This window comes from Chiloscyllium punctatum, chromosome 12, assembly GCF_047496795.1.
Source record: "Chiloscyllium punctatum isolate Juve2018m chromosome 12, sChiPun1.3, whole genome shotgun sequence".
Classification (NCBI taxonomy): Eukaryota; Metazoa; Chordata; class Chondrichthyes; order Orectolobiformes; family Hemiscylliidae; genus Chiloscyllium; species Chiloscyllium punctatum.
In genome coordinates, this window is record NC_092750.1 from 19,268,696 (window position 1) to 19,281,710 (window position 13,015).

The following is a 13,015-nucleotide window of genomic DNA, read 5'->3' on the forward strand; positions in this document are numbered from 1 at the left end:
CTTATAAATCTGAAATTCAACTGAGACCATAATATTATTCATTACTCCCTTTAATTGGCATTCAAATGAATCTGGAAACATTTTGCTCTTAGACTGCTTCAAAACAAAAATAGCTTCCTAATGGCACGTGCACACACAGTCAGTCAAGCTGACATTGTCTGCTCTGAAGAAAATAAATCAAAATCAGAATCTTTGATAGCTTGCAGTTTGTCAAAATCAGAGGTGTTGGACATCATGTTTGCTAGCTCTTGAAATGCACTGATTTGGATGGAGGGCAAAAACTGAACCAATCTGACATTCCTTTCTCCCACTGTACTTCATGCACAAACTTCAAGTGAACAAAATTATAATCAACTTGTCCCCCAGATAAGTAACACATTAACAGGTGAAAGCCAATTTTCCCCAACTGTAATTATTATGGCAGGCCAGTCAGTAATCTTACTGAATAGGTAATTTTTGTTTCTCCTCCTCAAGACTGATTAAATTCTTTACTTTTAAACAAGAAAAGATAAAAAGGATTGGAAGTTGGCGCGAATCCATTAATTGGTTTCATTTGAGTATTCCTTTCCTCAGTTACAAAATGACTACAGCTGGGAGTACAATTAAAGTGATCCTGAATGTTATTTGATCTTTAAAAAATTACACTCAATAGCTTTCTAAAGTGACAACTTGGGGTGGATGCTTAATGGGAAGTCTGATGCTTTCAGCACTCAAAACTTCTTTCAGAACTCTGATTCCACTTTAGTAATTTCTAAATCCACAGATGCTGCAAAATCTGCATATTTACTTCAAAAAAAGTTCACAATTACAAGGATATATCTACAGCTTCAATTATAACAAAAAAACTTATCTTCCAATCAGACTCCTCATCACATCATAATGCCTGTACTCCAGATTTTTTTAAACCGTAAACTTCATAGCTGCAATGTCAATCTGAGGGAGGCTATTTTCAGCTTTCCCTAACGGTCTAGTATGCCATGTATGCTTGTACAACTTCTGACATCAAATAGTAACATGACTTGTATGCAAGCACAAATTTGGTAGCAATTTCTGGATCTGTAGCTTCTTGAAGTTAAACATATAGGATACTTACAGCTTGTAAGTAGAATTGACTTTCATTCATGAATCTAGCCTGTATTGAAATTAGCACTGCAGCCTACCCCTGTATACTACCCAACTTTGTGTTTTGTACTTAAAATAGGTGACCCTTTAATCGTTTGCTCCATGTTAGCCTTACATCAAATATCTCACTTTGGCAGGTTGCATTCATCTCCTGGATGTCTAGTAGACGGCAGAAACTTATCCAGTTGGGAAAAAAAAAATCACTAACCGAAAACTCTGACTGTACAAAATCTAGTACCATGTGTGGGTTTAACAACCCACTGCACCATTAGTTGTCTACAATTTGAGGATGACATCTACTTACTCAGTATCACAAGTTCCTACTTGTGAACAGATCAATGCTCAACCCACAGATATTGGATGCATGTGGCACAGCACCCCACGGTTAGTGGGACCGGATTACAGTATTTACTTTTCCTACCTTCTGTGTCCCTGCTGTGCCTCATTCATGACTGGATGAAAAGCATGATGCAACACAATGATTTGAAGCAAATGCTTCCCAGTTATTGATGTAAATGCTGCTGCACATCAAGGCAAGTTTCAGGTTAGCAGATTCTTCGCCCACCAGTGGAAAGTTGGCATTTGAGAGTGGAGAATAAAGGATTAGGAGGTTCAGCTGTCCATATACCATGTTCAGTCCATCATAGTTTTTCAAAGGTTTTCTCTAAATGCTTGCAGAGTTGGGTTCAAGTAGATCACCACCTTTTGACCGACTGTCCGCCCAGCAATTCCAGAGAATGCAGCAAAAGCTAGTGAAATCTAACACCTGTACTGCTGATAAGAATTTGGGTAGTGCTGCAGTCAAGCAGTGCAGCAACAACTGCTCTGTACACTAGGACTTCTGTTGGCTTGTGGAGGTCTTCATTGTCAAACACTCACTGCTCAATTAAGCTGGCGCAACAATGTTTGTTTTCCTTTTGAGAGGGATTCCTGTCAAGACATGGAAAGTTGCTAACATGGTCCCCAGTCCTCCTTTCAGCACATATGGGGAGTGACCAATTCTTGGTTAAACTAACTAGCTTAGTTTTGTTAACATTCAATAACAAGCTCAGTCTCCTGCATGGAGATTTGAAGAAATAGACAGTGGCTTGTAAATCTGGAGCAGAATGGAGCCATCTGATTTAATACACACACCAGACAGCAGTTGATCTATGATGAAGTGAGTGACCCCAGCCCAGTAAACAGTAAATAGAAAAGAGGCCCTCACACAGCATTCCGAATTTTGAGAGCACATGTCTCAGACCTCCTCTCAAGACCATTGTCTTCATGAGGCAGTTGCAGAATATGATGAAGTTTCTTCAACATCCAAACTGCTGGAGAAGAATGCAGGGCCTCATACCTTATTGAAGCAAATCCTATGGGAAGATCGACAAGTGCAATTTGGAGTTCCTCATGCGGTGTTCAACACCTTTCTTGGATTTACTTAGCTTCAAAGACAACGTCAGAGGTTCCCGAGGAAGGTCTAAGATAGCCTATCCGAGACAAGATTTCCTTCAGCCACAGGAAGTAGGAGCAAGTGCATCAGGTCTTCCTCTGCTACACATAACAATTTCCACGGTATGAATAACCTCCTCTCTGAAGACAGTTACAACTGTTGCATTCCTGAAATCGCTTCCTCCCAAAATATGCATCATGAGTGCATGGAGTCTTAATGTGTGCAAAAATCCAGTTTTGAAAACTGCAACTTGAGTATCATCAAGAGCTTTGCTTTTTATATATTTGATTGCTTATTATCACTATCAAGGGTTCATGGTTGAGGAGTTGCTGAAATATTCTTTCCAGGATTGCCAGATGGCATAATTATCCTCAAGATGACAGATTCCATCCTACTAATGAAGCAGTTTGAACTTACTCTTTTATAGGTGGTGGCTTCAAAAAGCTTTGCATGAGTTGATAGACAGTATATTGTTGGATTCCTGGGTCCTTAGTACACACAGTAGAAACTGTGCATTCAAAGAAAGAAAACTCGACACGTTTCAACTCTCAGAATTAGAACACACATGGATAATCCCAGGAGTGACCATCTGAAAACAACTGCAAACAACTCCAAATAGTCATCATTGCTCTCAATAGGACTTGCCTTCCTGAGGGTGTGTGTGGAAATAGCTGAAGGAACAAGGTGTGGGGAAGCACCTTAAACTGGAATGATACAACTGACAGGAATCCTCATATGCAAGGAGCTTGTATTGACCTCCAGAAGGTGTTCTTGGATGCACTGCCAAATGCTGAAATGAAAAGCTCATGACATCACACCACCTCTCAGCTGTAATTGAAGTGCTTATTCCCAAACCTCTGACTTGGATGACAATGTTAAGAATAAATTATTCTGACTTTGATGAAGTCATCACTGCCATCCCAAAAAAAAATCATTCACCTGGGCTAATTTTAATGCAGGTTTCGTGATAACATTAATGTCTGAAGAGGAACCATTGGAAATCAACAGCTTGGGAAAGTCAATGCAAGTTGTATTCTCATGAGTATCATTTTAAAAAAAGTTTCTGCCAGAAGGACAAATACAAAACCACATATGGGTATCCTCAAACAAAGCACTGGCATCTCCTACATGATTAAATGGTCAGATCAGTGCCCCACAACAACCCACCTTCCACTCCTGGCACCTTCCCCTGCCACCGCTGGAATTGCAAAACCTGCACCTGCTCCCCACCCCTCCCAACCATCTCACCCCGATCCAAGGCCCAAAGGAACCTTCCACATCCAAAGTTTCATCAGCACATCCACTAATGTCATTTATTGTATCCACTGCTCCCGATGCAGTCTCCTCTACCCTGGGGAGACTAGACACTTCTCGGAGAGCGCTTTAGGGAACATCTCTGGGACACTCGCATCAATTAACCCCACTGCCCAGTGGCCCAACATTTCAACTCCCCCTCCCACTGTGCCAAGGACATGCAGGTCCTGGGCCTTCTCCACCACCATTCCCTCACCACCAGACACCTGGAGGAAGAACGCCTCATCTTACACCTCGGAACACTTCAACCCCAGGGCATCAATGTGGACTTCACCAGTTTCCTCATTTCCCCTCTCCCTACTTTACCCCAGTTCCAACCTTCTAGCTCAGCATCATCCTCATAACCTACCCTACCTGCCAATCTTCCTCCCACGTATCTGCTTCACCCTCCTATCACTTTCATCCCCACCTCCAGCCACCCACTGTACTCTTTGCTCCCTTCTCCCCAGGCCCACCCCCTCCATTTGTATCTGCACCCTGGAGGCTCCCTGCCTTCAGTCCTTAATGAAGGGCTTTTGTCTGAAACGTCGATTTTCCTGCTCCTTGGATGCTGCCTGACCGGCTGTGCTTTTCCAGCACCACTCTAATCTAGACTTGGATTTCCAGCATCTGCAGAACTCATTTTTGCCTATGTCATTGTTCAAGTCAACAACTTAAGTGATATCTGTAGTCCTCAATCCATGCAGGAGATTATGTCTGCTGGACAGATCATCCACTTAACACAGAAGAACCAAAGTTCCAAGAGGAGGGTGATAAATGTCTCTCAACGTTCAAGCAGCTCAAAACCAATCTGGACAATCTTCTCAGAGCCAACTCAATTTTAGAACAGGGGGATCAAATTAAGCTAGCTGTACAAAACATCTTTATCCAGTTAACTAGGCTTCAGTATCATTGTTACCAAGTCTACTGTAACAAAAACTATGCAGAAGCATGTGATTCCAGAACAAAAAAATGGAGCAGCATTCATCAAGTGGCACAACAACCCAAGGTTAAGAATCAAGAAAGTTACATTCCAACAGCTTAAATCCGTCACACTTTTCCTATTTCCCATCCCCCCCACCCCAAAAAAAAGGACAAATCTGGAGTATAAACTAAATCAATCTGAAAAGAAGGTGATCTGGCACTACCGGGAGGTCAATTTAGAATTTGAGTTTATACATTTCACCTTTGAGCTGGAAACTGAAGTGTGAACAAATGTCATAGGATTGGATTCACTGGAATTCAATTCTATAAAATGTGGTCCAAATCATTAGGATTTCTTTTCCCATTTGTTAGATGTTTTTATAGGCTATATTTTAGCTACATCTCTTACAACTAAATAGATACTTGTGGTGCTTGTGAATTATTCATAGTTAAAATAACTTTGCCGTAGATGTTCATGTAACCTTCGGTACAACAAACATCACAAGCCTGTTCAGTCACCGAACTTGTAATTAAAAAAGGCGAAAACTTTCTATATTCCTATCAAAACCATTTGTGCCAGTCACATTATTGACCCAATTTTTCTCTCTCTCTCTCTCTCTCTCTCTCTCATACTACGTTCAGAAAAATTGAAAATCTTATTTGGATTGGAGTATTGAAGGCATATTGTGGCTGGATGATCATTTTCCATAAAAGGGCTCATTCTTTCATCACTAAGCATTTTAAGACATTCATTGACAGTGTCAGCAACAGTTCACTGCCTGAATGATGATGATATGGGAATTATTTCTGTTCTCACTGCAAGTCGCCTTTATTTGCTGGTTTCAATTCTGACAGCTATTTAAGCATAAATGATTTCTTTTATTGACTGCAAGAGGTCACAACCATTTGCTTTCATACCACAACAAAGATCAGCACAAAAATCCACCTCACAGCCTGTTCATTTTCACCTTTATACTTCGGTTTTGTTCTTCCTTCTTCCTCCCACCCCACAATTGTACTTATTGCTTATTGAGAGCCTTATACATTTAACGTCAGGTATAAATGCCTGAAATACAAAGACGACTTCACCAAACGATAAACAAGTGAGCACCTGTTTTCTTGATCTCACATTTGGTAACATTACCGACAGCTGCCTCTATAATTGCAAATTAAAAAATTTCTTCCACTTCTGCAGGCAGCCTCAAACTAGTGATGCTTTTCCGGTTACCAAAGATTGGTGTAAATTAGTTTCTTTGAGAATTCAAGACACATGCTATTTAGTTGTTTGTAAATATTCCTTCCTTTTGGAGGAGATCCGTGTTTGTACTGAGTGAGATTTCAGATTTAAGCTTGCTGCTTAAAGAATCATGCAAATTGTGCATGGGGTCAGAGGTGGATGAGAGGGTCAACAGATGTACAGAGAAAGGCAGACACCTATAACAGGATTAAATAATTCTGAGGCAAAAGTTGCATAATCTCAGCAACACTCACAGTCTTCCATTGGCTCCATCATCTTGTACACTGAAGGGGAGGGGTGAGTCATTGGTAACTACAGCCTGGTCATGAATACTGCCACAGCCAGACACGATCTGCCAGCTGCCATAATCCGTGGAAGAGGATGAAGATTGGGAATACTCTGTGGAGCTGCACAAGAAGACAGTGAAATACAAAATAAGCACAGCTGGCCTTTTGTGCTGATGTATTCTTTTAATATAAAATTTTACATGGTTAGCCCACATACTCCATAGTTATGAAAGAGCTTCTCGTTTGGCTTCTTCTTTACTGCAGTGCCACTTCCTTCTCCATTCCAATAGGACAATAAGTCATTATGTACAGCAATACCTGACTGCTTCTACAAGTTAAAGGCTTCTGTTGGAAGCAATAATAAAATTTTGTCGTCACGAACAGGAATAACTTTCTATATAACATTCATGGCTAAAACTCAATGGAAATTAATATTTCAAACATCACCGTACATCTAACTTCAGTAGATGGTAAGATGACTAAATTTTGTAACCCAGGCTGTAACCTCTCTCAATGTTGATTGTAATTGGATTCTGCAAGGCCAATATGAAATCAAAATCAATGCTTATACGAATCATGAAATCCTCTTCAGGAGATCTTAAAAGCGTGGTGACAAGGAGAAAGTTTTCCTCTCCATTCTCCAAATTCCATTTTTTGTTTAAAGCCTCTGAACCTAATAGAAGATATTTAAATTTGTTATAATTTTCTCAATTGTGCAAAGGCATGCAGTTGTGATGGATATCAGATGGTCAGTAGATGCATTTTGCTTCACGACCTCCAGTAAATATACAGGACTGAAACATTGCAGATTTGTTGCTCCTTATGGTACAATTCATTGATTGGTCCTTTTGACAGGCAGTCCCCTGATAAGAGTGGAAACCTAAAGTTGAGGGAAGAGCCAAAGCAGGGAGATAAACATTTCTTGTTGGGGAAAACGAGGACAGAGAAAAATGTGTTTTAATGATGTCCCATTGTACACACATTTATCTCTACGTTAACTTACAAATTTATTTAACTGTAAATTAGGGTAACATTTGATGAAATAATAATAATAAGAAAAAAAAAACAAAAGAGCTATACTAATTAAGAGTTTAGAAAAGAACCACAGCAAGACACTAAAGAATTACAGGAATTGAGGAAACCAAGAGAAGCTATGAAAGTTACTATGGAGGAAAAAAATATGTTACCAATCCTTCCAGAGCTAATCAGGCAGTTTTCCTTTGCAGATTTTCAAAACAAGTCAGTAACCTGCTCGCACTGCAGGTAATTCTACAGCACAGTTATAACTTACAAACCACATTCATTGCTTTACACATGCCAGCCCTCTGTCTGGCAACTTGAACATGATAATCATTCAAAACAGGCACAGTACATTGGTTAGCCAAATTGCCGAATAAAGGATAGTATATTGCATCAGTATTCTACCACAATCATGTTGGAACTTCAACATGCTCAGTTGCTGGGCGGTAGTAATCAGGACCAGTAGTCAGCAGTCTACATTGCTACTTTCCATAGTTGCTGACATAAAGATGATCGTATTTCAGACAACAGTCTATTGGTATCAAACTCTTTAAAACATTATAAAGGGTATGAAAACCAAGTCCATCCTAAATCTGAGATATCATTATCCGTACGCATTGACGAAAAAATGTATATGCTTCTCATGGGGTTGTTGAGACAAAAACATTTAATACCAGGTCATGACAGCAGTTTGGAACAAGGGGTGTGAATAAAACTTATATAACCCACATGTTCATTCAAGCTCCAAGAGCATTAGTAGCTTCAAACAGAGTCAGTTTACATGTTAATGCACACAGTTCAGGTTAATCTTTTTAGGTATACATCATTCACATTCAGATGCTCCAGTAATGCTGCAATTGTTAGTAATGAGGTTATCTATCCTATTCCACACCAAGAAAGGGGAGTTTTCTTTTCCCCCATCAAGATGCTTTCACTGTAGCTTTTGGAAACCAATAGCATACCTGTACCCATACGTTAGGCATGCTAGCAAGTAACCATTACTCAATATATCCACAGTGGACTAACCTTCTTTCAGGAACAGCCAAGGGGCTGCTACTTCCTGTTCTGAAGTTATTTTCTGATTGGTAGAACGATGACCTAGCTTCAGGTATACCGTGTTGTAAGAACCGATCCTCTAGTTGGTTAGGCAGGTAAGGTTTATTCCACATAACAGTCTGTGGTGATGACGTTCGGCCTTTTCTCCTGAATTCAATTAAAACAGATACAATCAGAGGTGAATGGAATTATTTTCTATTTTTGCTCAAAACAACTTCAGAAATCTAGAGGCTGATGATAAGTGATATATCACGATGAACACACGACTCAGATGCAAGCAGTGCATCGGAGTAGTTTTGACCTTAAAAACGAATCCCTTTGAATAAACTTCAATAAAATAATTGCTTCCACATCTCCAAGGCTGCTAAAATAAAATCAAGGCTAAGAAAAGCAGCAAGGCGTTTCTCCAGCTAGTATTGATAAGGGTATGAAGATTACAATTCTAATGAGCAGCTAACTAGTGCAAAGTTTTAAAAAACAAATTTCTTAAGAGCTGCTCTGGAGTAGAGAGGACATTTCCCAACAATTTCCAGAGTGGGTCTTAACTCTCGCATCCCTTACAGCAGTTTGGACAGTGTGTGTTATCAAAGCAAAGCATTGACACTTGTGCAAGATTTTTAATGTTTAACTTCCAAAAATATCATTTTGATATTAAAATGATATTATTTCAGAAAGCAGCAACTTGACATTACAGAAGCAAAGATTGAAAGAAATCAAAGCAAGGAAAATAAATGGCTGCAAAGATATCCAACAAGAATATAATGAAGTGGAGAAGGAGGGGGGCTAGGGACAGCTAAACAAGGACTTGAGAGGCCAGGAGAAAGGAGGAAAATTAGGGTAGATAAAAAGGGAGAGTGACAAGAGGATATTAAAATTGGTAGTGTTGTATCCACACCAACACTACAGCAGTTTAAAAGAAAAACGAATGATTTAATGATAGTTAGTGTGCTTTGTGCCATCTAACCTTAAACAAAAGGAAATGGGGTCAGCACAAAAGTTCTTCAAATCTGCAAGACACATTCTTATTAGTGGTGACATAGTAAACCTCACAGTGACATACATAGTGGGTAAATATGTATTTTGCTACAGTTAAAGTAAAACTACTTATTCAATACGAAGAGCAGTTTTCATCCCCATATCTAAGGAAGGAGGTGCTGGCATTGGAGGGGTCCAGAGGAAGTGTACAAGAGTGACCCTGAGAATGAAGGGCTTGTCATACGAGGAGCAGTTAAGAATTCCAGTCTCTACACGACTGAGTACAGAAGTACAAGGAGGGATGTCATTGAAACTTATAGAATACTGAGGGGTCTAGGTACAGTGGATATGTAGATGTTTCCACTAGTAGGAGAGACTAGGACCTGAGGGCAAAGTCTCAGAGTGAAGTGACAACCCTTTATAACTGAGATGAGGAGAAATTTCTTCAGGCAAAAGGTTGGTGAATCTGTGGAAGTCATTGCCACAGAAGGCTATGGAGGCCAGTCATTGAGTGGCTTTAAGTCAGAGATAGACATGTTCTTCATTAGTAAAAGGATCAAGTGTTTCAGGAGAAGGAAGGAGAATTGTATTGAGAAACATATCAACTAAAATCAAATGACAAAGCAGACTCAATGAGCTGAATTGCCTAAATTCTTCATCAATATCTTACGGTCTTATGACATCTATGTTTGATTCTTTGTTTGTTCCTGTTGTGAACCTAAATGACCATTATAAAGATAGTTCATCACCAAAAACATGTAACTATAGTAAATGCTGGAAAAGCATCAGGCATAACTAAAAATGATGTGCCAGCCAAGCTACCAAAACAGGACTACTTGCATGCCAAACAGCACAAGCAGCAAGTGACAAGACCGAGCTAAGCAATCCCACAACCAATGGATCAGATCTAAGCTCTGCAGAAGAGCGGAATTCCAGAGGTGAAAAGAGAGCGACAGCCCTGACATTAAGGTTGTATTTGACCAACTGTGGCATCAAGCAGCTCTGGTAAAACTGGACTCAATAGACGTCAGAGGAAAGAAAAACACATTCTGATGATTGGAGGTCAGTCATCCCTGCTCCATGACATCTCTGCAGGACTTCCTCAGGATAGATATTTTCTAATCAACCTGCTCAGGGGTGTTATTGCAGGAGTCGAAGAATTGTCCCTTGACATTCAATGGTGTTACCATCACTTGATCCTTCCACTATTAACATCCTCGAGGTTACCACTGACCCGAAACGAAATTGAACTCTCTACAGCCATACTTGTCTGAAAACACCCGATCTCGCCTGATCTGAGGTTAAGCAGACTCAGGTCTGGTTCATACTTGGATGGGCGACTGATTGGGAATACCAGGTGCAGTAGGTTTTTAAAGTTGCACCTAAGGGTCTGTTTCCATGCTGTACATCTCTGCGACTCTAAGAATACAGCAGCTACAAGAGCAGGTCAGAGGCTAGAAATACTGCCGCAAGTAACTCATCTCCTATTTCCCAAAGCCTGTCAACCATCTACCAGGCACAAGTCAGGAGTGTGATGAAATACTCCCACTTGCCTGGATGAGTGCAGTTTCAACAACCCAAGAAGCTTGACCCCATCCAGTTGAAGGCAGATGATTTGACTGGCACCACATCTACTCCATCACTGATATTCATCAGCAGCAGTACGTACAAACAACAAGATGCATTGCAGAAATTTGCCAAAGGGTCAAAATCCTAGAATTCCTCTCTAATTTAATGGAAAGTCTACCCACAGCATGTGGACTGCAGTAGTTCAAGAAAGCAACTCACTACATCTTCTCAAAAGAGAACTAGGAATGATTAATAAATGCTGGTCCAGGCAGCAATGCCCTTGTCCAAAGAATAATTTTTTAAAAAAACTGAAATGTTAATTCCACTGCTCTCTATAGATGCTGCCTGACCTGCTCAGTATTTCCAGAATTTTCTGTTCTTTTTCCTATTGGGTGAAGCACAACCAGCTTTTTGAGCATATTGAACCACAGCTCTAAAATTTAATATTAAAGAGGAGGATTAAAATAACGCATTTGAAGAAAACAAAAAAGCAATTAAGTAGTAATTCAGGTCCATCAAGTAGTACTTATTTCCAAAATGCTGGAAGTAGTGACATGGTGAGAGTTTATGCTCACATCTTCACACAGAGTGAGTCATAGTCAGAGATCTGGATCAATCACACAATCATCAGCAGCAAATGCTTCCCAACAGTGGGTGAAGGAAAACTTCATATCTTATTACCCAAAATCATATGGGTTCTCACATGCGTCCAATGCCTTATTGGAAGATGTACTTAAAGGCCAAACAGGAAAATAGATAACAAATGTAACAAACATAAATGCACTTCATCAGACACAACATTACTTACCAAGCAACCTGTGTTGCTGGGCCTGTTGTCATTTCCAATGCTTCATAATTGAAAGTCCCTGTAGTAGTGGGAGACTCCTCCATGATGATTGAGAAATCACTGCTCAGGCTGGTGGTACTTCCTCGGTCTCTATGTGCTAGCACAAACACTTATTAAGCATCAAGTTCTCACATGCACACGTTATACTGTTTTAGCACACAGAATGTACCCTGTTTGTGCCAGACTCATATCAATTAAAGTCACAACAAAGTTACATCAGTGCATTTTCAGGGACAGTACTCAGTAATTCATGCTGTCCATTCAGAGGAATCTTTTAAGCAGGAGCTAGAAAAACAACTTTGAAGGTCTTCAAGCACTTTTTTTCTTTGGATTAATTTTCTGGTAGATGAAACTCTGAAGAAAAATGTCTCAAGAGGTTCATTTCAAGAGCATCGGTTAGTGGAAATCATTAGCCAATCTCCTCACTCAAGGCTCAGGTCATGTCACATGACAAACTTAAACAATGTATTCACTTGCAACATAATCAGAAATTGCTGGAAAAGCTCAGCAGATCTGGCAGCATCTGTGGAGAGAAATCAGAGTTAACTCAGAAGTGAAGGGTCATTCAACCTGAAACATCAACTTTGATTTCTCTCCCCAGATGCCACCAGACCTGCTGAACGTTTCCAGCAATTTCTGGTTTTGTTTCTGATATACAACATCCGCAGTTCTTTCGGTTTTACCACATTCACCTGGCAGGTGATTCTATATATTGTAGCCCCCATATTTAAATATTCTAATCAAGAATTAAATTAAGTTGACTTGACATAATCTGATGGATTTGAGTATTTCCAATCTTTTAACAGAATGTCAACAGAATAGTATATTCAGAGGAAACATTTCTATTTTGCATTAGATTTATATGAGACACAGTGAGAAGACTAAAAATGCATTGTTACATGTTAATACTGTATGTATAAGAAAACTTCTACCATTTACACAGAATCTCAAATGGTGGGAACACTGCTCTCCAGATAATAACATTATATGGACAACATAAATACTATGGAGTAAACCCAATCCTTTGATAACTGGAAAAAAAAAGTATTTTGCATCTCACTGTACATGGCACTTAAACCTAAGCACTTGATGTAAAGAACAAACAAGCTAGGCAAAGACAGGTGCATCCTATTCTTTTTGTCCAAAAGATATTTGAACTATAGCCTACTGGGTGAAGAACAACAGCAAGACAATTTCAACATAAATTGGAGTGAATTGCTGATGGTAATATCCAAATTATTGAATTAAAA

At 39.7% G+C, this 13,015-nt stretch overlaps 1 protein-coding gene across 3 annotated transcripts in view; it reads right to left on the reverse strand.

Moving 5' to 3' along the window:
* mtmr14 (myotubularin related protein 14) overlaps positions 1-13,015 on the reverse strand; it is a 74,768-nt gene that overhangs the window by 5,000 nt on the left and 56,753 nt on the right. For 2 of the 3 annotated variants that reach the window (XM_072581967.1, XM_072581969.1), the window contains 3 exons: positions 11,727-11,862; positions 8,345-8,521; positions 6,266-6,418 (listed from right to left, as the gene is read on the reverse strand). In XM_072581967.1, the coding sequence (XP_072438068.1) occupies positions 6,266-6,418; positions 8,345-8,521; positions 11,727-11,862 (466 nt within the window). The remainder of the gene's footprint in view (positions 1-6,265; positions 6,419-8,344; positions 8,522-11,726; positions 11,863-13,015) is intronic. The other variant, XM_072581968.1, reaches the window with a different exon arrangement.